Source organism: Prionailurus bengalensis, chromosome C1 (assembly GCF_016509475.1).
Source record: "Prionailurus bengalensis isolate Pbe53 chromosome C1, Fcat_Pben_1.1_paternal_pri, whole genome shotgun sequence".
NCBI classification, from domain to species: domain Eukaryota; kingdom Metazoa; phylum Chordata; class Mammalia; order Carnivora; family Felidae; genus Prionailurus; species Prionailurus bengalensis.
This window is the reverse complement of record NC_057345.1, coordinates 119,317,156-119,344,373: the sequence shown is the minus strand read 5'-3', so window position 1 is coordinate 119,344,373 and position 27,218 is coordinate 119,317,156. Positions and strand designations below refer to the sequence as shown.

The following is a 27,218-nucleotide window of genomic DNA, read 5'->3' as shown; positions in this document are numbered from 1 at the left end:
CTAAAAGAGTGGCTAAAGGAAGGTTCTCTAAACACAAGGGGGCCTGGCAGACACTCGGCACTTTCACCATCACCAGTGTGACGGGAGCCCCCACTGTAGTGTTATGAGACCATGTGGGGAGCTGATAGTCCCACCCCTCACTCGTCAGTAAGGGGGACCCTTCCTCCTCTGTCAGTGTCAAATCAGGCAGAGTGGGGAAGCTGGACTTCTATTTGTACCTGGAAGAAATGAGGGAGCATCCACCCCCTTCCTCATCAGAAAAAGCCCACGAAGAGGTTTAAGTAAGACCCAGAGCCCTACGGCATAGAAAATGCCCCACTTTCTTCTTTTTTTTTTTTTTTTAAATCTTTTTCTTTTAAGGTTCATTTATTTTGAGAGAGAGAGCACAAGCAGGGGAGGGGCAGAGAGAGAAGGAGAGAGAGAATCCTAAGCAGGCTCCGCGCTGTCAGCCCAGAGCCTGATGTGGGGCTTGATCCCCCGAACCACGAGATCACAGCCTGAGACAAAAATCAAGAGTCCGATGCTCCACGAACTGAGCCATCCAGATGCCCCCGAAATGTCCCGCTTTCAATCAAAGATCACTCATCACATTAAGGTTGACATCAAACTGAATGAAAAATGATCAACAGATGCCAACACTAGGGGCACCTGAGTGGCTCAGTCGGTTAAGCGTCCGACTTGGGCTCAGAACACGATCTCATGGTTCATGAGTTTGAGCTCTGAGTCAGGCTCTTCACTGATGGCTTGGGGCCTGGAGCCTGCTTCAGATGCTCTGTGTCCCTCTCTCTCTTTGCCCTTCCCCAGCTTGGGCACTCTCTCTCTCTTTCTCTTTCTCTCTGAAAAATAAATAAATAATAATAAAAAAAAATAGATGCCAACACTGAGGTGACAGGGACCTGCAATGATTTGACAAAGGTTGTAAAGCAGCCATCATAAAAATGCTTCCGTGAACAATTACAGGTACACTTGGAACAACTGTAGAAATATACACCTCGGCAAAAAGAGGAAAGTTTCAGCAAAGAAATGAAAGATATAAAGCAATCAAATGTAAAAGTTAGAACTGAAAGAGACCATAACTGAAGTAGAAAAGCTCAGTGGGAGGGCTCAGCAGAGAGAAAAATTAAACTGAAAATAAAAAGGTACAGACTTTGGAGGGCCTGACTGGCTCAGTCAGTGGAGCATGCGACTCTGAGGTCATGAGTTCAAGCCGCACGTTGGGCGTGGAGCCTACTTACGAAAATAAAAAGTGAAATGAAAACGGTAAAATAATCCTTAAAAAATAAATTACTTTCTGTTAAAGTTTATTTATATATTTTGAGAGAGAGAAAGAACGAGCTGGGGAGGGGCAGAGAGAGGGGGGTAGAGGATCCAAAGAGGGCTCCATGCTGATAACAGACAGCCCCATGTGGGGCTTGAACTCACGAACCCGTGAGATCATGACCCGAGCTGAAGTCGGACGCTTAATCGACTGAGCCACCCAAATGCCCCTAAAAAATAAATTAAAAAATAAAAACAAAACAAAGCGTGAACAGACTCCCAAGGTTACATGTGACAACAAAAGCACAATCCATAGAAGGAAAACCGGGTAAAGTGGACTTCATAAAAATTTAAAAGGAGCACCTGGGTCGCTTGGTCAGTGAAGCGTCTGACACTTGGTTTTGGCTCAGGTCATGATCTCACGGTTTGTGAGTTCGAGCCCCGTATGAGGCTCTGTGCTGACAGTGCGGAGCCTGCTTGGGATTCTCTCTCTCTCTCTCTCTCTCTCTCTCTCTCTCTCTCTCTTCCCTCCTCCTGCTTGCAAGTGCATGGGTTCTCTCTGTCTCTCTCAAAATAAATAAATAAACTTTAAAAAATTAAAAAAAATTTTTTAAAGCCTTTTACTTCATGTTAAGCAGATGAAAAGACAAACTACAGACTGGGAGAAAATACTTGCATTCGCATATTCAAGAAAGGACTAATACCTAGAATGCATAAAGACTCTTCAAATCTCAACAGTAAACAAACAATATCATTACAACATAGGCAAAAGACACGAGGAGTCATTTCACAGAAGATATACAGATGCCAAATGAGCACATGAAATGGTTTCCAAAATTATTAGCTATTAAGTGAACACAAATTGAAACCACAATGTGTTATCACTATACTCTATCAGAATGGTTAAAATACAAAAAACTAGTAACCACAAATGCTGGTGAGGTCATGGAGAAACTAGATCACTCATAGGTTGCTGGTGGGAATGTAAGATGGTGTAGCCATTCTGGGAAACAGGTTGGCAGTGTTTTACATAAGCTAAACATGCAGCTTTTACATGATCCAGCAATTTATCTCAGGGAGATGAAAATTTATATTCATGCAAGAACCAGTACGCGAATCTTTATAGCGGTTTTTATTCAATGGGTGAATGATTACGCAGATCACTGCACATCCATACTATGGAATTCCACTCAGCAATAAAGAGGAATAAACTAAGGCTGCCTGGGTGGCTCAGTCAGTTAAGCATCCAACTCTTGATTTCAGCTCGGGTCATGATCTCGCTGTTCATGAGTTCGAGCCCCACATCTGGCCCTGCGAAGACAGTGCAGAGGAGACTGCTTGAGATTCTGTCTCCTGTCTCCCTCTTTCTCTGCCCCTCTCCTGTGCTCGCTCTCTCTCTCTCTCTCTCTCTTTCAAAAACAAATAAATAAATAAACGCTTAAAAAAATAAAAAGGAGATGAATCTTCAGAGAAGTATGCGGAGTGAAAAAAGCCAATCCCAAAAGGTTACATACCATATGATTCTATTTGTATGCACTCTTGACATGACAAAATTATAGAAAGAGAGAGCAAATTAGTGGTCAGGAATTAACGAAGGGACGGGAGTGGGAAGGAAGTGGCTGTGACTGTAACGGAGCACCATGAAAGATTCTTGGGGTAACAAAAATATTCTGTATCTTGACTGCATCAATGTAATGTTGTACTATATAGTTTTGAAAGATTTTATCAATGGGAGAAACTGACAAAAGGCTATGCGGGGATCTTTCCGCATTATTTCTTACCGTCTACAATTCTCTCAGAGGCAAAAGTTTACATTGTAGGGGCCCCCGGGTGGCTCAGTCGGTTAAGCATCTAAATCCTCGTTTTGGCTCAGGTCATGATCTCAAGGTTTGTGGGATCAAGCCCCACATCGGGGCTCTGTGCTGACAGGACAGAGCCTGCTTAGGATTCTCTCTCTCTCTCTCTCTCTCTCTCTCTCTCTCTCTCTCTCCGCCCCCCTCTCTCTCTCAAAATAAATACACTTTTAAAAATATGTAAATATATAGAGGAAGGTAGATACTTAATTCCGTGGCTCTGTTCCCATTCCTACCTCCAGTTGCAACCTCTCTGGCAGAGACTGATCTTTGTCTCTTTAATAATTACTCTTCCTCTGCTGCAATCAGAATTTAACTGGGCATATGGTTGCCCATCTGGAGACTAGAGTTTCCAGCTTCCCTGCAACTAAAGTGCACCCACATGACTAGGTTCTAGCAATGGAGTAGAGCAAAAGACACATGTGCAAGCACAATCTCGTGCCCATAAAAGGAAAGGGACATGCTTCCCCCTTTCATGCGTGGATACGGTGATGAGCCATATTCAATCGTGGGGATGAGAGCAATGCTTCAGACTTGACTATGTTGCCAGATTCAGAGGACAAAACCCATGGTGGACTGCACTTGTGAATTTCCACACTTCATAGCATCCTTTCGGTGTTAACATTGACAAAGTAACTCGTAACAGACTTAGGAGATTTACTGCCAAGGACAGGGAAAGAGGCATATCGTAGTCAGAATTATCAGTCCCAATTCCGTATAGGAGTTTATACATATGAGTTCAAGGTGGGTGGAGTATACTTCCTTCCTTGGGCCTAGCCATGTGACTGGTCACTGGTATATTAGATAGATCTGATAGGAAGAGAGGCTCAAAATATGTTTGCACAGCTGTGCTTGCTCTCTTGCATTTCTGCCACCTGGGGTATCTTGCGGGTCATGCAGCAGACCTGTATCCAACCCAGGGACCGGAGCCAAGCCAGCTGAGCCCAGCCTGGATCAATCAAACCCTAGTTGACTTGTGAACACCATGAGAGAAATAAAGCCTTATTGCTGAATATCCCTGAGCTTTTTTGTGACTGCTATGCATGACACACGGTAGGAAAGAGATTCTGAGGCAGCACCAAGGTGCATGATTTAGGGAGTTGAAGTTTCTACCAAATGGGTGGCGATTTGCACTGTGGGGTTAAAGAAAGGAGTACTTCCACAGAGTGGACTCTTGAGAGCAATGGAGCAAGGTTAGAAATGACAGAACACCTATCCTGGGAACATCTCTCCAAGAAAAGTTCAACTTCCTTGGCAGTTTTACCCTGGACTATAGAAAGAATAATACTCACGGGGCACCTGGGTGGCTCAGCCGGTTGAGCGTTTGACTTCGGCTCAGGTCATGATCTCGCAGTTGGTGAGTTCGAGTCCCCCCGCATCGGGCTCTGTGCTGACCGCTCAGAGCCTGGAGCCTGCTTCGGATTCTATGTCTCCCTCTCTCTCTGTTCCTCCCCTGCTCATGCTCTGTCTGTCTCTGTCTCTCAAAAATGAATAAAGTTAAAAAAAATTTTTTTAAGAATAATAATCAGAGGACAGTTTAGCTTTATATATATATATATATATATATATATATATATATATTTTTTTTTTTTAAGGTAAGCTTCATGCCCATTGCAGAGCCCAATGTGGGGCTTGAATTCACAACCCTGAGATCAAGACTTTGTTTAATGGGGGATGTTTAATGGGGAAACCTGGGTGGTTCAGTTGGTTAAGAGTTCGACTTCGGCTCAGGTCATGATCTCATGCTTCATGAGTTCCAGCCCCGTGTTGAGATCTCTGTCAGCACAGAGCCTGCTTCAGATCCTCTGTCCCCTTCTCTCTGCCCTTACCCTGCTCTCTCTCTCTCTCTCTCAAAAATAAATAACCATTAAATATAATTTTTAAAAAAAGACCTGAACACTTAACCGACTGACCCTTTTTTTTAATTGTAGTGATATATACATAGCATGAAATTTACTACTTTAACCATGTTTAAGTGTACAAGTCAGTGGCATTAAGTACATTTATAATGCACTTTACAATGGTGTGCAACGATCATCACTATCCATTTCCAGAATTTTTTCAGCATTGCAACAGAAACTCCATACCCATTGAACAATAACTACCCATTTCCCTCCTTCCCTAGCCTCTGGTGACTTCTAGTCTACTTTCGGACTCTACAAATTTGCCTATTGTAGGTGTTTCACGTAAGTAGAATCATATATTTGTTCTTTCGTACCTGGCTTATTTCACTTAGTATGTTTTCAAGGCTCATCCACATTGTAGAATCTATTGGAATTTCATTCCCTTTTAGCTGAATGATATTCCGTTGTGTATAGACACTACATTTTGTTCTTCCATTCATCTGTTGATGGATAGTGTTTGGGTTGCTACGACCACTTAGCTATTATAAATAATGCTGCTATGAACATGGGTGTGCAAATATCTCTTTGAATCACTGCTTTTGATTCTTTTGAGTGTATCCCCAGAGACAGAATTGCTGAATCATATGATAATTCTATGTTTACTTTTTTAGGAGCCACCAAATGGTTTCCATAGTAGCTGCACCGTTTTGCATTCCCACTAGCAAAGCGCAGGGGTTCCATTTTCTCCGTATCCTCATCAACCTTTGTTTTGTTTTGTTTTTTTATCCACTGTATTTTTTTTTTGAAGTAGGCTCTACCCCCAATGTGGGGCTCGAACGCAGGACCCTGAGATCAAGAGTTGCATGCTCTACTGACTGAGTCGGCCAGGCGCCCCTATTTGTGTTTTGTTTTCGTAACAGTCACCCTGATGGGTGTGAAGTGGCTCATGCCACATTTCTTTCACCCTCGATCCTTCCAATAAAACTTAATAAGCCAAAATAATTTTGGGTTGTGGTGGCATGCCCGCTAAAGACAGCGAAAGCATTCTGCTGAAAGGACTGAGCCCATGGCCCCCGATGGTGATCAGTAGAGAAGAAAAGGGGCCCTTCGGGGGTCTGGGAGTGGCTGAGAAGAGTGTGTTCAATGGAGGAACCAGCTGGTAGAGGCATCAGAGGGAGAATAAACGGGACACAAGCCCCCTGACCATCTAAATTAACCCAGAAAAGCAGGGGGGGGGGAGCTGAAAATTAGTAGCCATTAGTAGCTGAAAATTAGTATATTTATCCATATATTTCTGTATACTTATTAAATATAATTTTACTCAAAATTCACAGGAGAAACAGCAAATGAAGACTAGAGAATTGCTAAAACTTTCCTCAAAACCAGAACTATTAGTCCTTAAAAAGTACCCTTAAACAGTTGTAAAAAAATTGAGTTTGTGTTTGTACATGGTTTTTTTTTCCTCTTTTACTTGTACTAGTGCCAAAGAAATTATCATGAAAAACAACAGTTCCCTTCTCTAACCTTTACCTGCTTTCCGGAGGCAATCATTTTCAACTCTTTTTAGCTGTTTATTTTCCTTTTTATCTCCATCTTTTTTCAAGATTTTATTTTTAAGTAATCTCTACGCCCAACGTGGGGCTCAAACCCATAACCCTGAGACCATGCTCCATGACCAGAGACAGCCAGGCGCCCCTCCATATTTTAAAATTATGTTCTTACACTACTATTTCTTGGTCTGTTAATCTGACACGTTATCCAAAACTCTGTTATGGAAGACAAAGATGTAGACGTTTTTAAATCTCCTTACATAAACTTCTTTCCCCCATATATTACATATACTTCTGCTGATTTAATTTTTAGTGAAATGAATGGTGTGTATTTATAACGTTTTCTTTTGACTCTGAAGTATCGTCCACTGCTGAGTCTAGCCATGTAAAATGATTATGTCTCTTCTTGTACATTTTGTTTTCCCTGAGGTCAATTATTACCTTGTTTTTTCATTTGATTAGCGTTCTATGTACATATGGCTCATTTTTTTAAGTGCTCCAACAGCTCCGTGGGACATCTATCAACGGTTGTACTTGTCTTACCTCCAGAGACTTCTCTGCCGGTCCTTGTTCCTCTTGTGCCAACCTGGGCCTCATGCCCGGCTGTGGCTTGGGGTACCCTCCCCCCAACTTTTCTGGCTAGACTTTGATTTCGTAGGTTCCACATCTTTTTCCTTGCCTCACTTCCTCGTTTTGCAGAAGTTGCCGCCTAAGAGAGTGTAAGTAGGAGATAAGCTTTGAAATCTTTGCAGGAGTGAAGAAGCTTTTATTAGTTTGATGAATTACCAAATGAATAATTTGGGCAGAGAATTCTAGGTTGAAAATAAATTTCGTTCCAGATCTTGAAGGCATTTCTCCTTCTCTCTTCCTGTGTTGATAAGATACCCAACTGTGCTCCCAAACCTTTTGTATGTGACTTTTCTCTTCTCTGTAGAAATATTTCGGATTTTTCTGTTTTTAGTCGCTTTTAAATTCCTTGAGGAAATGGTCCTTTTTTAATTCATTGGTCAAGAGACTCAGGGGCCATTTCTTTTTTTTTTTTTTTTTTTTTTTAATTTTTTTTTCAACGTTTATTTATTTTTGGGACAGAGAGAGACAGAGCATGAACGGGGGAGGGGCAGAGAGAGAGGGAGACACAGAATCAGAAACAGGCTCCAGGCTCTGAGCCATCAGCCCAGAGCCTGACGCGGGGCTCGAACTCACGGACCGCGAGATCGTGACCTGGCTGAAGTCAGACGCTTAACCGACTGCGCCACCCAGGCGCCCCACAGGGGCCATTTCTATCGGAAGATTTGTGTTCTTCATGTTGGAATTTTTTTAATGTTATATGGTTTATTTTATTATTTCCTCCCTTCATCTTCTCTATTCTGTCTTCCTAGAACTCATATTATTTGAATAATGGGCAACGTGGATGGACCCTCTAATCTTTTCACCTTTCTCGACTCTTCTACCTTTGTGTCATGTGCTTTTTTTTTTTTTTAATTTGAGAAAGAGAGAGAAAGAGAGCATGAGTGGGAGAGAGGGACAGAGAGAGACAGAAAGAGAGAGAGATTCTTAAGCAGGCTCCACACTCAGCACAGAACCTGACTCAGGGCTTCCTCTCACAACCCTGGGATCATGACCTGAGCAGAAATCAAGAGTTGGCCGCTCAACCGACTGAGGCACCCAGGCGCCTTGATGTGCTGTTGAGTTTCCTAATAAATGTTTTGTCATCATCATACAATTACTTCCCAGGCAGCCTTTCTTACTCTCTGGTGATTCCATTTCTCCAGCACCCTCTTTCCCACACTCCCTCTTCTTGAATCTGGCATCCTTGTTAAGAACTGTATATCAGGATATTAATTGTAGTCACGTGACCTTTTCCTCCTCTCTGGATGGACGACATTTTCTGTAAGTTCCTTTCTCCTGTTTGTTTGCTTTCACACTGGAGGTCTTCCTCAATGCCATGTCTACATACATACATGTGTATCTGTGTGTGTGTGTGTGTGTGTACCTACATATATATATGTAGGTATATATATATATATGTGTGTGTAATTGAAGTATGGTTGACATACACTATTACATTAGTTTCAGGTGCACAATATAATGATTCCACAAGCCCGTACCTTATTGCTATGGTCGCCACAAGTGTAGACACTCTCTGTCCCCATACCACACCGTCACAGTACCATTGGCTATATTCCCTGTGCTGCGATCAATGCCACAGTTACACTTGAGGCACTAAAGAGGTCCTTGGAACCACTGTGGGCCTGAACAGTTTGTAGCCTTTGCTATAAAAAAAATAATAATAATAATCAGGCTGAGAGGGTCCCCCCAGTCAGGATTTATGTTTCTCCTCCACACTTGGAGACTTTCCAGGGCGATGCGGGCCGATCAAACAGTTTGTCATCAATCCCCCTCCACCCGGTGCAGGGACGTAGATTGTTATTTTTCCCAGACTGCTACCATTGTTTCATTCCTGAAGATTTCTTGAAATCTCTGCTTCATTGTTGTCGTATCTTGTTCCCTTTGACTTTGTGGGCTTATACCTTTGTGATTCCTTTACTATCATTTTAAGGATGCTCCCAAGGGAAGAGCAGATAAACACCTGTGGATAATCTGCCATTTTAAACTGGATGTCCTCATGTAACATTGTGATATAACAGAAATATACATTTGGTGTTCATCCTTGGTTCCTGGCAGAGTGCTCCTAAAACGCTTGTAGTTTCTGGAGCAGTAAGGGTGAGAGAAGCATCTTTTGTTATAATATTTGGTCTGACTCTTCTAACACAAGAGCTTCCAAGACCCTGCAAATCTCCGAAGTGATGAGTGACATGGAAGTGATGAGTGACTTTGCAAATGCTGATGAGATGATCGGTGGCTGGGGGGGAGGGGGTCGCAGATAACTTCAGCAGAGATAACCACTTCAGGTGGTTAGAGACTGGCACTTCCGGCTGCCCTTCTGGCCACAGGAGATGAAAGACAGGGTAGAGATTGAGTTAATCACCAATGGCCAGTGATTTCAACAATCATGCCTATGATTCCTCTGTAGGGGCGCCTGGGTGGCTCAGTCGATTAAACATCTGACTTCAGTTCAGGTCATGATCTCACAGTTTGTGAGTTCAAACCCTGCGTGGGGCTCTCTGCTGACCATGAGGAGCCTGCTTTGGATCCTCTGTCTCCCTCTCTCTCTGCCCCTCCCCTGCTTGCTCTCTCTCTCTCTCTCTCTTGCTCTCTCTCTCTCAAGAATAAATAAATAAACTTTTTTTTTTAAGCCTGTAAATACCCTATATAACAGGGTTTGGAGCTTCCTGGTGGGTGAATACACGGAGATGCTGGGAGCTCCACATGTCCCCTTCCTTGCTTTCTGCATTTCTTCCACTTGGCTGTCCCTGTATTGTATCTTTTATAATAAACCAGTAATGGTAAGTAAAGTGCTTTCCTGAGTCCTGGGAACCCTTCTAGCAAATGATCGATTCCAAGTAGGAGGTCACGGGAGCGCCCAAAGTACAGCTGGCTGGTCAGAAGTGCACTTGGCCCAGGCTTGGGACTGGCATCTGAAGTAGAAACCATCTTGTGGACTGTCCTCAACCTGTAGGGTCTGTGCTAATTCCAGGTGCTTAGAGTCAGAACTGAATTGAATTTTAGAACACCCAGCTGGTATCTGGAGAGTTGGGGAATTGATTGTCAATGTGAGGGGAAAAAAACCCATATATTTAGTGTCATAAGTGAAATGTTTTGAGCAGAAAATACCAAAATAGTTGGTGCCAAGAATGGGATGCTGTTTGGTAGTAAAAACAGCACCTCAGGGGGCGCCTGGGTGGCTCAGTCAGTTGAGCGGCCGACTTCGGCTCAGGTCATGATCTCACGGTCTGTGAGTTCAAGCCCCGTGTGGGGCTCTGTGCTGACAGCTCAGAGCCTGGAGCCTGTTTCGGATTCTGTGTCTCCCTCTCTCTCTGACCCTCCCCCGTTCATGCTCTGTCTCTCTCTGTCTCAAAAATAAATAAACGTTAAAAAAAATTTTTTTTTAAAACCCAGCACCTCAGGGGGCGCCTGGGTGGCTTGGTCCATTAAGCCTCCCACTTGGGCTTAGTTCATGATCTCAAGGTTTGTGGGTTTGAGCCCTGCATCAGGCTCACTGCTGTCAGCGCAGAGCCCACTTCGGATCCTCTGTCCCCTTCTCTCTCTGCCCGTCCCCTGCTCATGCTCTCTCTCAAAAATAAATAAACACTTTTAAAAAACCAAATAGCACCTCAGAACTAAGCACCTTTAAAAATATGTATTCCCTATAAATTCAGTAAGAGATTATCAGAAAAAAAATTTACCAAATTGTACTTTTTAAAATGTTTATTATTTTTTAAATGTATTTATTTTGAGAGAGAGAGAGAGAGAGAGAGAGAATCCCAAGCAGGCTCCATGCTGTGGTGAAGGGGAGGGTAGGAGAGGGCTCAATCCCAGGAATGGTGAGATCCTGACCTAAACCGAGACAAGATTGGGAGGGGAGGCTTAATTTACTGGGCCACCCAGCCACCCCTTTGTTATTTTAATTAACCAAACAGAAACACACATTACATTATTTTCCTCTTCAGTTTCAGACTTTGAGTTCAGCCCATCTTTACATCTGGAGTTTTAAAAATATTGGTGCAATCATGTCAAAACTTTGGCTTTTTAAATATTTAGACTGCAAAATGTTTCATATACCTTTGTCTTTTCCTAGAATTTTAAGTCAACTTTCTTTTTTCTTGTTGATCACAAAATCCATAAGCCTTCACCTTGTCAATTACATAGCATAGTTGCACTCCAAGGTTCTGAATAGAGCAGCTCTGTGGAATATTGTCTATGAACCTCTTTGGAACTGACTTCAAGGAGTCTTTAGACTTTCCAGACTAAATCCTCTCTTTTTCAGAACTGTGGAACTGATCTGCCCATTGCTGTCCTTTGTAAACTCCACTTTTTTGTATCCCATATTTTATTTTATTTTATTTTATTTTATTTTATTTTTAATTAAAAAAAATTTTCACAGGAAGCCATCAAAATCCTCGAAGAGGAAGCAGGCAAAAACATCTTTGATCTTGGCCACAACAACTTCTTACTCAACATGTCTCCAGAGGCAAGGCAAACAAAAGCAAAAATGAACTATTGGGAGCTCATCAAAATAAAAAGCTTCTGCACAGCAAAGGAAACAATCAGCAAAACTAAAAGGCAACCGACAGAATGGGAGAAGATATTTGCAAATGACATATCAGATAAAGGGTTACTATCCAATATCTATAAAGAACTTATCAAACTCAACACCCAAAAAACAAACAATCCAGTGAATAAACGGGCAAAAGACATGAATAGACACTTCTCCAAAGAAGACATCCAGATGGCCAACCGACACATGAAAAAATGCTCAACATCATTCATCATCAGGGAAATACACATCAAAACCACAATGAGACACCACCTTACACCTGTCAGAAGGGCTCACATTAACGACTCAGGCAACAACAGATGTTGGCGAGGATGCAGAAAAAGAGGCTCTCTTTTGCATTGCTGGTGGGAATGCGAACTGGTACAGCCACTCTGGAAAACAGTGTAGAGGTTCCTCAAAAAATTAAAAATAGAACTACCCTACAACCCAGCAATTGCACTACTAGGCATTTATCCAAGGGATACAGGTATGCTGTTTCGAAGGGACACATGCACCCCAATGTTTATAGAAGCACTATAAACAATAGCTGAAGTATTGAAAGAGTCCAAATGTCCATTGATGGATGAATGGATAAAGACGATGTGGTATATATGTATATAATGGAATATTAGTCGGCAATCAAAAAAAATGAAATCTTGCCATTTGCAACAACGTGTATGGAACTGGAGGGTATTGTGCTAAGTGAAATTAGTCAGTCTGAGAAAGACAAATATCCTATGACTTCATTCATATGAGGACTTTATGACACAGCATAGATGAACATAAGGGAAGGGAAGCAAAAATAATATAAAAACAGGGACGGGGACAAAACATAAAAGATTCTTAAATATAGAGAACAAACAGAGGGTTACTGGAGGGATTGTGGGAGGGGTTACTGGATGGGCTAAATGGGTAAGGGGCAGTAAGGAATCTACTTCTGAAATCACTGTTGCACTATATGCTAACTAATTTGGATGTAAGTTTAAAAAATAAAATTGAAAAAATTTTTAACGTTTATTTGTTTTTTGAGAGACAGAGAAAGACAGAGAGTGAGTGGGAGAGGGGCAGAGAGAGAAGGAGACACAGAATCGGAAGCAGGCTCCAGGCTCTGAGCTGTCAGCACAGAACCTGACATGGGGCTTGAACTCATGAACCTCAAGATCACGACCTGAGCTGAAGTCAGATGCTTAACCGACGAAGTCACCCAGGTGCCCCTATTTTTAATTTTTTAAAACTAGCCTCCCAATGTGGGGCTTGAACTAATGACCTTGAGATCAAAGGTCACATGCGCTACCAACTGAGCCAGCCAGGCTCCCCTGTATCTCATATTTTAGATTCATTTTCGGCTTCGTTGGGTATAACCTACAGTAATTTCTCTTTAGAAAGTCACTTGCATTGTAAACGTTCTAACACTATGTACCTAGCAATATTTCTATGTAAGTATCACTCTTTGAATGTCACTTAGTAGTTAATCATGGCTGGCCCACTACAGTATAAGTTCATACCTGTGGCTTGATGATTGTGAGGAGTTTCCACTGTCCGTTTCTTAGGGGGATTTGCTCGAATGGTAGACATATTTTGAGGTGTCTGCTCAACCTATTAGCCAACAACTCCTCCCTGGGAAGATCTCTTCATCCTGAGATATGCTGTGAGGTCCCATCTCAATGATCAGACCATTAGAGGAAATTTAACCCAGTTTGGGACAATGCACTTTCCTCTCTTGGATATTTGGTATAGGGAGGGGGATCAAGGTCAACCTCTCCCACTCCTAAAGCAAGTAATCTTGAAAATTATGGGGCAACCATATTCTATCCTTCAGAAAGTGAGAGAAAAATCCAGTCTGCAGAGAGAGAGAATAACTAAGCAAAATAAGGGAGGAAAGACATCAAGCGAGAGTTCTGTTAGTTTAACTCTGGACTCTGGAATCTGAAAAGGTAAAATGTGGGAGGAGATAAACTAAAACTCTGTAGAATTCTGAAGAAGGTGAAGAAACTCAACATCACCTTGCATACACACTTTACAATACAGTTACTTGCCTGCCAACTTGAGACTGGAAAGAATTTTTTTCAATGTTTTCAAGTAAAAGGAGATACGATACTAGTCGAGTTTATACAATGAGAACTAAGAAAAGGAAACTTATTATCGTACAACCAGTTCAAAATGCAAAATTTCATCAAATATTCACTGGGCACCGACTTTATGGACAGCAATTGATTCATCACTGGAGACGCAAAGGTGAATGGGACACAGTTCCTGCTCTTGAAGTTCATGGTCCAAGAGGGTCCAGAGAGGCCGACAGCTAAAGGACACAGTGAAGGCAGCGGCCAGATCATAGGGGACCAAAAGTGGCAGCAAGGGGCCCAGGATGGGGACCAGGAGCCTGTGAAGAGCAGAAAGGCGAGTGGAGAGGAGGGAGGTTCCCACACCAGAGGCCTCTGAGAGGCCAGGGTCCCATGCCCACTTTGCCCAGGACACTTGGGTGTATGCCTGCTGTCTCAACATCATTATTTACAACCTTCCTTCTCTCTCCTAAATCATGCGGTCACCCTAGGTAGGACCAGGGCCGAAAAGCATGTAGTGAAGACAGCAAAATGAAGGCCACACAAAATGAAGAGACTGATGTCAGTTGGGGGGGGGGTGGGGGGGGAGGGATGGAGGAGCAGGCTGCAGTGGGCTGAGAAATCAGTGGAAGGGGAGGCATCATGACTGCTTCTTCCAAGTAACTGGCCATCAGGGGGCAGAAGTGGACCTGTGGCTAGACGGCCCAGAGTGCAGAGGGAGGGCTCTTTACCAGGTGGACAGACCATGGCAAGTTGACCAGCTGATGGGGACAGCCAGGTAAGAGGAAGACGGTAAAGACTGGGCACAGTGACTTCACTGTGTAATCTCAGGATGGATTGGGGTCCCCATGGATTGGGGTGGGAGGATTGGGAGCACAGGGGCAGGGACTGGCCACACAGGGAGCAGGAGAGCCTCTTTTCCACTCGGATGGTGCTATGGACCGAATGCGTCCCCCCCAAATTCAGATGTTGAAACCCCATCCCTCATTGTGGCTATATTTGTAGATAGAGCCTATAGGGAGGTAATTAAGGTTAAGGTCATAACAGTGAAACCCTGATCTGATAGGATTAGTGTCCTTAGAAGAAGAGAAACCAGAGATCTTACTCTGTCTCTCTGTACCCACTCAGATGAGGACAGAGCAGGAAGACAGGTCTCACCAGAACCCAGCCCTTCATCTGGGACATCCAGCTCCAGAACCATGAGAAAATAAATTTCTGTTGGTTGAGCCACCCAATCTGTGGTAATTTGTTATGGCAGCCCAAGACGACTGAGACAGATGGGAGGGAAGGGGATGGGGCAGGGGTGGGGAGTGGCAGACAATTAGGCACGTCTACGAGGGCAAGATGTTGGTCAGAGTAAGTTCATTCTCTGACATTCAGGAAATAGGAAGCAAGCCTATCCACTGAAAATGAAAGAGGTTGGTAACGTCAGGAACATGAGATGACCCATGGACATCATGGAGAGCCCACAGGGGAGGGACTGATGTTGGACATGTGGGGATTCTGGAGAAGATTGGAAACCTTGGGAGCCCTGGCAGTATAGTGGGCTGGGATTGCAGGACATGGCCAAGCAGGAGTGTCCCTTCCCCAAATGCCCTCTGGAATTGGTCAGACACAGAATACTGAGGCTGGGCACCAGGATATTATTATTTTCTGGAGTCCACATGAATGTTCAGCAGCCCTCTGTTTATAATGTAAGCAAGTCGATAGGATCTGAGTGTTGTGGGTTTTACCTCGGGCTGCAGGCTGTCCCAAAGCCCCAGTGAAGGTCAGTGGTGAGGAACTTCAGCTTGCTAAGGGCAGGGAAGCAAGGAGCAAATCAGGGACATTGGGGGTCCCACTGTGGCTGGGAACTCTCACGCTGGTTACGAAGTCTGATCTTTCAGCGAGGGGTGCCAGGAAGAGAGCTGAGCCCTCCCATGGCATGAAGGAAGTCATAGGCCAGAGATTTGGGGGACAGGGTGGAGGGAGGTGGGCTCCATGGGAATGCAGAAAGGTGATGTCAAATCTAAGAGAAGGAGCCTCCTAGGGGTGCCTGGATGGCTCAGCTAAGCGGCTGACTTTTGGTTTCGGCTCAGGTCATGATCTCTAGGTTTAAGCTCAGCCTCGGGCTCGCGCTGGCACTGGGGGGCCTGCTTGGGATTCTCTCTCTTTCTCTGCCCCTCCCCTTCTTATACGCAATCTCTTGAAAGAACCCCCCCTAACCAGTTTGAGAAGTGTACCTCCTGTTTGATTGATTTTGTGACCCCAAGCTCATCTCTACCCGCCTCAATAAAATGCTGTGTGTAATTCAATATTTGTTTTATGTCTTATAACACGATTAGATAAAAACTGAAATTAATGTCATTTATAGGCTTGGGAGAGAATTTTATGACAGCCCCTTGGGCACCAGAAACCAGTGCAGGCCTCTTTCTGGGACCAGATGCCTGTGCTGGTTAGGAATCCCTGGGCTGGGTCCTCACATCATGTCTGGCTGGGCGACCCTGACAAATGGCTCACCTCTTTCTGAGCCTGTTTCTGCCTCTGCACAATGAAGGTTATGATCGTTATTTTTTTTTTAAGTTTATTTGGAGAGAGAGAGAGAACGCACAAGAGCATGAACAGGAGAAGGGCAGGGAGAGAGAGAAAATCCCAAGCAGGCTCCATAGGGTCAGCACAGAGCCAGATGTGGGGCGCCAATGCACGAACCATGAGATCATGACCTGAGCTGAACACAAGAGTCCAACGATCGACCGACCGAGACACCCGGGGGCCCCAAAGGCTCCAATTGTTGATGTGGGAATGACGTTGGATCGTGCTGGCGAGGACTTGGCCGAGTATCCGGTGTGACGTACGTGCTCAAAAAAGGCAAGCCGTTATCGCCATCGTCATTCACGTTAATTTTAGAGATAGTAAAGATTTCAAAAGAAATCCACAAATATTTCCCCAGAAAATGAGAAAGTGATTTTTCAGATACATAGAAAATCCCAGGGAGCCTCCTCTGAGGAGTTATCAATAGCCAGACCCCTCAGGACCCTTGCAGGCCTTCCTACAAGTCTGCTCCCCGGCTTGCCACAGAGCTTGTCAGCCTGTGGATGCAGGAACGCCGTGTGCCACGACTTCTGTTTCTGAGCCATCAACTGAGACGGGATGGAGACAGGAGGGAAAGTGGGAGGGAGGCTGGAGAAGATCAAGTCCAGTCTCGGTGCAAGGCTTGTCGGGAAGTGGGTTTTCATCAGGTACACCCGTTCTGTCTTCGGCCCACGTTCCCTGTCACCAAACCCACTGCCCCGAATCCAACACGCGATGAACACCTGTTGGTAGTTCCGCTAACGCGTTTCCCCGGAAACAGGACAACCTTCAAGGCAGTGGTTCTCGACCGCAGGCAGTTCTGCCCTCTCAGCTTCCCAGGGGACACTGGGCAGTGTCTGGAAAGATTTTTCTGTTGGCACAACTTGGAGATGCTCCTGGCTTCTAGTGGGTAAAGGCCAGGGATGGTGCTAGACAGCATACAAGGCACAGGCCAGTTCCCCACAACAAAGAATTGGGGGGCTCCCCTCTCTCCATCGTGTCTCCATTATTCCCACCTTATCGCTTCCTCCATGCTGAGGGAGGGCATAGCCCCCTTCCTGGCACCCCTCGCCGAAAACTCAGCTTTAGTATCCGGGATTAGGGGTGTCAAGAAACCTCGCTTGATTTTAACTCACTAAGGTTATCAAGTTGGCAGCTTGCCAGATGCCACGGATTAAAAAAACCGGACCTTGAATGACTATTTTTTATTTGCTTGACACGCTTATGCACAATTTTGCAAGCAACAATTGTCCTCAGGGTGTCATTGTTTCTTACTCGCTGCTAATATGAGAGCGCCACAGTTTACGACACTCCTTTTGGGTATCACTGTTTCATTCTTTCACTCCTTCATTCATTCACCCATTCACTCAACCAACACAGACTCATTGGGCTCCTCCTTACACTGGGGTGGCTCTAGGGACAGAGAGTGAATAGAAAGAAATCTCAGGGTGTGTGTATTGGGGAGGAGGAGGACAGATGCACTAGCAAATAACGACAATATCATTCCGGGTAAAAGCCCTCATGAGATACACGGGGCCTGGGATAGCAAAGGGGAGTGTGGCCCACATGTCCTATGGAGGTCTCGGAACACTGGCCCCTTCAACCATCATCACTTTCTGATTTCTATTTGCAAGGGATCCCCCTGACACCTCCCTGTATGGCAAGGCGAGGGACTGGGGTGGGGAGTGACAATCAACAATTTGGCCTAATAATGCCCATTAAGAAGAGGCCTGTGATCTCCCTCAAGGGGGAGGGGCAAATGAATAAAAAAATTGTTTGAATGCCCTTAAATGTCTAAATCAAATGTCTGACCGCTCAGAGTGAAAAAATAAAAAAAACAGAAGGTAAGCAAGGTTTCAAAGCCTGGGAAATACTCCAACCAAAGTAGGTCAGCTCCATTCTTATTTATTAAAGGAGTTCTTGCCAAGAAGTATGAGACCTCAGGTCTGGATAAGCCCAGAAAACACCCGGAGGACCAAGACTTGCACACAGGAAACCATCTTATAATAATACAAGGCGGTACATGAGTGTATGAAAAGGACATTTAAGGCGACATAAGGGAGAGGGCCCTGGATGAGTGAGAATCAAGAGATCTGGGTTCTAGTCCCAGCTCCACCACTAACTTGCAGATTTGGGGCAGGTCTCTTTTCTCTGTGGGTCTCAGTTTGCTCAACTGTACCATAAGGGAATTGGACCAGAGCATAAGGAAGCAGCCTTCCAAGGCACACTGAAGACTCTCATTTCCCCCACTGCTTATTCATTTCCCCCACTGCTTATTCTTGACATACCCTAGGGGTCCCTTTGAGATGAAAAAGTTAACCCTCGGTCCTGAAGCCCAGACACCTGTTGATTTCTTCTGACAACCTCGGGGTTACTGCAAATACTTAAGAAGGAGGTGGGAAAGGTCACAAGGAGGAAGCTGTTGCCTCTCCCCTCCCTGGGCTCTTTATAACAACATACCTAGAGGCTTTGAATTGTCCCCAGTGTCCCAGGTGGCATTTCCTCAAACTGGGAATTCAGATTAATGAGTGAGTACTGTAGTTCTAGCATATTCCAGTACCAGCACTGCCACTGATGAGAAGAGGCTCCGCGGTTACACGGGAGATGGGAACGAAAGTCCCAAATTCCACCCTTCCAAACTTACTGCTGCTGGAATGTCACGGAGCTGCCAGAAAGATGGGGGCATCTCCTGAGCATCAACACTCCCATCAGCTTTGGAAGCAAAGGTTTTTCTTGTAGTCAAACAGGAGAGGACTACCGAAGGCAAAGTCGTTGGATACCGGGAAGGACTTGCCCAGGACACAGACTGGAGACTCAGAATTGGGTCCCCAAGCACTTTTCCTGGGGAGTTTCTTGGCACAGAGGCCTTGAGGGCCAGTTGGCAATGCTGGGAGGAAGAAGTGGTTCTGGAATCTGCACCCCCTCCCTATTCCTTCCATCCAGCCTGAGTACAGCCACTCTCTCATTCACAAATCCCAGTGGGAGAGACCCCAGATTCCCAGGAGTTTCTGTGGGAAAGGAAAACAAGCCACCCACTCTGCCTTTCTCTTTTCTTTTCCAGCTCCTCCCTGGACCGGGTTTGCGGAGACTGCTACTCCCAGAACTCCCCAGACGTGCAGACTTTAGGGAGCCAAATCCCACAGGAGAGGGAGGGAGCTGCGAAGCTCCAGCCAGAGCTTTTTGAGGTTTTTCCCTTCTGCAGTCCGGTGTGCGTGTGCGTGTGTGCGTGTATGCGTGTGTGTGTGTGTGTGTGTGTGTGTGTGTGTGTGTGTGTAAATGTCAAGGCTTTGGGGCAGACGGATGTGGGTTCCAATCGCCTTTTCCTGGGGCAAGATTTTTGGCCTCCGAGAGCCTCGGTTTCCTAGACCCTAAAGCCAGGGTGACAATATCAGCCGATTGTAAGGTTCCAATGAACTGTGGATGGAGGGTGCCCAGAACACATTAGGCGCTGCCAGGGGCGCCTCCAGAGTTTCCGTCGAAGTGCAGCCTGGAGGAAGGGGTGGCTTGGGGGGCCGAGGGGGTTTATCTTACAGCTGTCTTTGCCAGACTCACTTGCTGTTTTTATCCTGGGAGAGAAGGCTATAGGGAGAGGAGCTGACAGGGATGATCCTTGCTGGGGACGGGGTGTTAGAGTTCCCACTCCATCGAGGAAGATCTGCGGACCCCTCCACGCCCGCCACGCAGGGTATCCGCGGAGAGGCACGGTACTCACGGTGTGCGCAGCGCAGGCGAGCAGCAGCAGCAACGGCAACGGCAACAGCAGCGGGCGGGGACGCATGGTGCCCCGCGCTCTCCCCGTGGGCGTCTCGACGGCCGCGCACCTGTGCGCACCCCCGGCCCGGGGGCTCAACGCCCTCCGCAGGGTCCCACGCCCCGGCCGGCAGCCGCGGCCGGAGGAGCCATGGCAGGGCCACCTAAGCCGCGGCGAGCCCCGGGACTGCTTCTCCTCGGAAGAGGTGGCAGCGCGCTAAGCCGCCCAGCCCATTGATAAGGACGCCGCGCCGCCCGCCCGCGCTCCTCCACCCGGCCGCTACTGGCAGGGAGCCGGCGCGCGGGCCTGCTGGGGAGGAGGCGGGAGGGGGCGGGGGGGCTGCAGGGGAGGAGGCGGGGGGGGGGCGGAGGTTACAACGGAGGAGGCGGCGGGGGGGCCTTCAGGGGAGGAGGCGGGGGGGGGGGGGCTGCAACCGGCTCCCGCAAGCTCAGCCCGGGGGGCGGAGGAGACCGGGGAGGGCATGCTGGCTTAGCCTTCCACGCTGCAGCACCCCCGAGTCCGGAAAGAGCATTCTCGAAGTTCTCGAAGTTCTGGGGCAGCCCTGCCGCAACCTTGCTGCTACCTCGTTGAGTCTCAGGGCTAACGAGACCCACCTTAGGGGTACAAGAAGGTTGTGCCTGTGCTCTGTGGGTTATAGCACAGCGGGTGCTCCGTGAATGCCTTTGCATCTACTGGGTGGGTCAGCTACTTGGCACTTTATTTCTGATTTTCACTTTGTGTTTCTTCATTCATTATTAAAGTTGTGCACGCTCCTTGTAGGACATTACACGCACATGGGCGCCGTCACCCCGGGGAAATTTGGGTGACCAGGTGAGACCCAGGGGGACCCTGTGACACACCCAGGAATTCTGGTGGCTGTGCTGAAGAGAACCGCCTGGAGGCTTCCTGGTGTCCCTGAGAAGCTATTTAAGCACCAGGCAGGTCTTCCCAGTAGCCTGCTCAACCCTGAGTCTGAGTGCCCAGACGGCCTGGAGGCTGGCTTTTAGCCTCTTAGTACAAGGCACCCTCAAATGGCTCGTCTAGATTCAAGTTTTTCTTTCTCTGCTCTGGTGCCCACTCCCTTCCTCTTGGCTCTCCTATCTTACCCTTTCTCCCAGCACTTTAAGTACACATCAGCTCCTTGAATCCCCCCCCCACCACCACCCCTTTAGCGATATTATGCCCATTTGACAGAGAAGGGCATTGAGGATCCAGAAGACAGTGCTGTTGCCTGGTACATGCGACTCAGCATTCAGATGGAAAAGCCTGGGTCTGCATACACTTCCATAGCTAACCCTGATTTTCTGTGACTGACCTCTGGTGGGATTGCTAACCTGCTCGCTCTTAAAACAACACATTCTAGCCCTTAGCAGCCTTCCCTACCCAAAGAGGCTATTGATAAAGGTACAGTTGGTAAATCACAGCAGAAATAAAAGGGGAAAAAATGTTTTCAGCTCTCAGCTCCACACTAAATGCCCTGTATGTATCCGCCTAAAGTATACATGAACATGAGCTCATTTTTAAGAACTTTGGCCCCAGAAATACTCACTCAAAGACTCAATGAAATATATGCAGGGATGTTTGTGGAAGCACTGTCACAGGACCAGAGAACAGGACATAATGTATGTGGAAGGGGAACACTTAGCCCCACCTTGATATTTCCTTCCTCCAGGAGTGCAGCCATGAGTATAACCCTCCTGACCTTTCTCTACCTGCTCAGTAACGCCCTCCCCCTAACACAGACACACACACTCACACCCACACACACACACACACACACACACACACAGGTGGGGGAGCTCTAGGTGATTCACACATTTAGGATAAGGACTGGCATGAGGTTCTGCACCTCCCCCCTCCCTCCCTTGCCTTTGACAGGTCCCCCACCTGCAGAGAGCCTGTCACTGGATTGCTGTAGCCAGGCTGTCACTGCAGGTCAACTCTGCCCTTGTGAGCCAGTATCACCAGTGATAGGGGGGTGGTCTATGTAATTCTGCAGTTCGGTGCTAGAAAACCCTCTTACTTATAAGTATAAACCACATTCTCCAAGATTGACTTTATTACCCATGAAAGTGATATTTAGCCTCATCTGTCTTACTTTTTTAAAAAAGTTTATTTATTTATTTTGAGAGAGAGAGAGCACAAGCTGCGGAGAGGGGCAGAGAGAGAAAGGGAGAATCCCAAGCAGGCTCCACACTGTCAGCACAGAGCCCGACGCGGGGCTCAAACTCACAAACCTGCAAGCTGAAATCAAAGAGTCCAATGCTTAACCTAAGCCTGAGCCACTCAGGAGCCCCTGGCCTCATCTGTCTTAACTTTAATTCTTAAATGGTTCAAGATTCAGGCTAGAAAGAATGTTGTTTCCTGGGCCCCTGAAACCCCAACACCCTAAATGTGCATCTGAAAGAAGATGCTGTAAGGACTTGCCATTCTTACTGATTAGACTTCCATGTTGCTTGAACATCTTCTGTAAACCACTGTATGTATTGCTTTTTTGATGGAAAAAATTTTTCAAGAAAACAATACACAAAAACGTAATCTGTGCTGTATACAGATTGCCAGTAACAAAGCAGAGCAACATTTGTTCTGGGCAATTTAATAAATTTCTGACCCGCGGCAAGCTATTCTTCCTTAAATGGGAGGCAGCCTCTCTGAGCATTGAGAAAAGGGTCTCAAGTGCTTGGTGAGAAGCCCATTTACAAGCCACGGATACAGTTAGTGGTTTTGCAAAACCCGTCTGAGAAAACAACTCCATGATAGGAGTGGAGGGAAGAGGTAGTGAAAGAACAACGTATTTAGTACCTGCCAGGAGCTGGAGAACCTTTTAGGAACTTGGGATAGGTCATGTAGCCAATCCTTCCCACCTATATGAGGGATATTTACTTTCCTTAGCTGGTTGATGACACTTGAGGCTTAGGCACTCACCTCCAACAACACAGCTAACAAGGGACAGGGGGGCAAGGTTTAAACCCAAGACTGAGCGCAAAGCCTCTGCCTTTTGCCCTTTGCACTGGACTAAGGTTCCTCTCAATAGTGAAGATGACTTCCTGGGGCACCCGGGTGGCTCAGTTGGTTGAGCGGTTGAGCATCACGTCGGACATGGTTTGTGAGTTCCAACCCCACATGGGACTCATTGCTGTCATGCCTGTCAACACAGGGCCTGCTTCAGACCCTCTGCCCCCTCTCTCTGCCCCACCCCCCTTGTGCTCTCCCCAAAATAAAAAAAGTATTTTAAAGTTTTTTTTTAATGTTTATTTATTTTTTTAGAGAGATAGGGAGAGAGGGAGCATGAGAGGCAGAGGGGCAGAGAGAGAAGGAGACACAGAATCCAAAGCAGGCTCCAGGCTCTGAGCTGTCAGCACAGAGCCCAATGTGGGCCTTGAACTCACAGAGTGCAAGATCATGACCTGAGCCGAAGTCAGAGGCTTAACTGACTGAGCCACCCAGGCGCCCCAAAATTAAAAATATATATATATATTTTTTAATTTTTTTAACGTTGTTTATTTATTTTTGAGACAGAGAGAGACAGAGCATGAATGGGGGAGGGGCAGAGAGAGAGAGGGAGACACAGAATCGGAAGCAGGCTCCAGGCTCCGAGCCATCAGTCCAGAGCCCGACACAGGGCCTGAACTCACAGACCGCGAGACTGTGACCTGAGCCGAAGTCGGATGCTTAACTGACTGAGCCACCCAGGCGCCCCTAAAAAAATATTTTTAAAAAGATGACTTCCTTACCGTGCTTTTGCATGTATCATCTTGTTTGACCCTCAAAACCCCATGGGGCAGGCAGGCCCAGCAGGAGGTCTGGCAGGAGAGGGAGAACCCTTGGCTCAAAAAGTTTCACTGACGAAAGTCAGCCGAATTTAACGAAAGAACCATTAAAGGAGCAGAGGTGTGGACAAGTTTAAGGGCATCGATGAGGGACAACAAGGTTCCAGGGGCCAACAACAGTGGGCCAAAAGAATGGCAAAGACTCTCTCCTTGAGGAAACTTGAGCTCAGCTCCTCAGGGCCCTTTTCTTGACTAGGACTTGACCTTGGTGCCCTCTGTCTCTGGCCTGCCCAGCCCAGTCTTAGCAAGAGTCTGGCCGTCTTCAGCTTAGTGAGAATCCTTCCAACTCTTGATGGCTGACCAAACTTGATATCTAATCAAGTCCCTCATTCCCGCCTCTGATGTCTCAATCCCGGCCTGCCTTCAGCAAGAATCCTGTTAAATCCTGTTAGCAACAATTCCCACCCCCACCTTGGTATCTCCTCTTAGGGATCTTCCATCCACTGCCCCCTCACTGTGCTCCTTGGCCATAAATCCCCACTCATTCTTGCTTTGTTCCAAGTTGGGCTCCGTCTCTCTCCCTTCTTGCAATACCACTATTGTAAGTCTTGAATAAATTCTTCCTTACCATTTTAATAACTGTCAGATAACGTTTTCTATAACAAGGGGCAAGGAGAGAAAACGGTGTCCCCGAAGCTGGCAAGAGCTGTCCTAGATTCACCCATAGGGTGAGCAATGCATAGAGCAATGCAGCCACTGTCAAAACGTGGCCCTGGCAAAGGGGTCAGGAGGTCAGATAAATGCCCTGACCCCTCCTCTCCCGTCCCCTGATCTCCTGGAGATGTTTTCCATTGGTTGAACACAACCCAATGCCAGAGACGAGGCGGACAGACAGGAGAGAGAAACTATTCACATAGTTTACCTGCTGGATGGAAAACGTAGAAAATGGGTTTGGGAGGGATGAGGCAAAAGGAGAAAAATCCTGATGAGGGAACAAAGGAAAGCTGAGAGTAAAACACAAGTTAACACCCCCACCCCCACAAACTCCCTCCAAGGGGGGTATGTGTGACATTCCTCAGGCGCTCCTGGCTGCCCAAGAACAAAGGAAAGTGAAAAACAAGTGGTTAACTGATAGAGATCACGGGCTTGCAGGACGTGACCCTCCACCAGTTTGCAATTGTCTTAATGATTTACAACAAAAAAAAAGCAATCTCCAGAAACCTATAGACTCAATTTCCTGAAGCCGTAGCATCACCCTCCCCTCCACAGGATAGAACATCTTATATAATCAGTCACTCCTCACAACGCAAGTGCAGCTCTTTCTTTCCACGGGTCCCGTCCCCGTGCTTTGCTTTAATGAAACCACCTTTTTGGGGGCGCCTGGGTGGCTCAGTCGGTTGAGTGTCCAACTTTGGCTGAGGTCATGATCTCATGGTCTGTGAGTCTGAGCCCCACGTCGGGCTCTGTGCTGACTCGCAGCTCAGAACCTGGAGCCTGCTTCGAATTCTGTGTCTCCCTCTCCCTTTGCCCCTCCCCGCTCATGCTTTCTCTCTCTCTCTCTTTCAAAAATAAACAGACATAAAAAAAAATAAATAAAACCACCTTTTTGAACCAAAAATGTCTCAATTCCTTCTTGGCCATTGGCTCCAAACCCCAACGCTTCAAACCGCATCAACCCCACTTGGAAATATCGTTATACCCATTTAACAGATGGAGAAACTGAGATATGATGAGACTGTAGCTCAAGATTACACATTTGGGAGATAGTCTTGCTGGTACTGAAACTCTGGATTTTTTTTCTTCACACAGAGTGGTCTCAGGGACAGGCAGCTTCAGGTAGCGGCTCAGGATCCCAAAGGTGTGCATCCCAAGAAAGAGCAGGCGGAAACTGTGTTGTAATTGATGAGCGAGCCCTGGAAATCACACAGCGCTACTGCTGTGGCTTTCTATGGTCCATGTTACCAATTTTCATAATTGTTAACTGAGGAAAGGAACAAATGAGCCCCACCGTTCTGCTGGGACCAGCTGGTTGTCCCAGTGGGATCCCCAGGGGCCTGGAAAGCACAGCTCCTGGCTGAGTTGGCCAACACCTTTGCTGAACAAACTCAGATAAACCCGTGGCAAGACAAGCCAATAACTCCAGAGACTAGGGCTTGGAAAGAGAAAGGAAAATAAGCTTATTTTGGGTGCCAGCAGCAGGGGGAGGTGGCAAGCTTAAGCCTTAACAACCAACCTCTTAGCCCGAAAGATGGATACTAGAGTTTTACAGAGAGAGATGGGGGCTTGTGTGTGAGAGATGGGGGTCAGTATGTGCTCAGCACAAGATCACAGGAGGGGAAAGGGATATGTGGAGTGGTCTTCTAGGCATTCGGTTGCTCTAGACTGGTGGTTGGAATGTTCCAGTTATTGCAAAATGTCTTTGTCAAAGCCTCAAGAAAGTGTGATAAGGAATAAGGACAATGGGTTTTAGTTAGAGCTGAGTTAAGGGGTCTTGTCTATTTCTGGTTATAACCGTTGCGGTCTAGTTGAGCAAGAGGGCTCACTCTTGACATCCAGACAACCACAAAAGCGTGCCCAGGTTCAAGGGAAGACAGCACAGACTCAACCTCTTTATGGAGGAATGAGAAGATTCTGGAAGAGTGTGTGAGACCATAAATACCATTATGGGGACTGTGGGGAAATACCATGCTATAAACCCTTTAAACTTCATTACAGCCCCCATGAGAGGGGTCCTCTCTTTGATTCTGATGACTTTCTATATCTCGATTCTAACCCTTTTCTCCTAGTACCCCTGCAGGTAGAGTGGGGCATACACATGTAAGTCATGACCACCCCAAACACTGGAGGTTCATGTTCTCATAACAGTAATTAGAGGTTACCCTGGGGCACCTGATTGGCTCAGCCGGGTAAGTGTCCGACTTCGGCTCAGGTCATAATCTCACAGTTCCTGAGTTCGAGCCCTGTGTCAAGTTCTGCACTGACAGTTCAGAGCCTGGAGCCTGCTTCCGATTCTGTGTCTCCTTCTCTCTCTGCCCCTCCCCCGCTCAAGCTCTGTCTCTTTCAAAAATAAATAAACATTAAAAAAAAAATAAAAAAAAATAAAAAAAAATAATAAAGAAGTTACCCTGGGGATGGAACGTCCTGCATTTGGTTCTAGGGTAACTAACTTGCTCTCCATTGATTTCATACAGATATTCTTATCACCCCAGTGAGGCAGAATGTAAGGGTAAAAACTGAAGGGCACCGAAATATGTGTGAGAATTTTTTTTTAATGTTTATTTATTTATGTTTGAGAAAGAGAGAGAGAGGCAGAGAATCCCAAGCAAGCTCCACACTGTCAGTGCACAGCCCAGCACTGGGCTTGACCTCAGGAACCACATGCTTAAATGACTGAGCCACCCAGGCGTCTCAGTCTAAGGGTTATT

General features: G+C 46.3%; 1 protein-coding gene across 1 annotated transcript in view; it reads right to left on the bottom strand.

Moving 5' to 3' along the window:
• The window catches only part of SCTR (secretin receptor), a 78,427-nt gene extending 58,141 nt beyond the window's left edge, over window positions 1-20,286 (bottom strand). Inside the window, exon 1 of the mRNA XM_043576580.1 lies at window positions 19,985-20,286. Coding sequence (XP_043432515.1) covers window positions 19,985-20,050 — 66 coding nt within the window. The 5' untranslated portion in view covers window positions 20,051-20,286. The remainder of the gene's footprint in view (window positions 1-19,984) is intronic.
• Window positions 20,287-27,218: the final 6,932 nt, after the last annotated feature.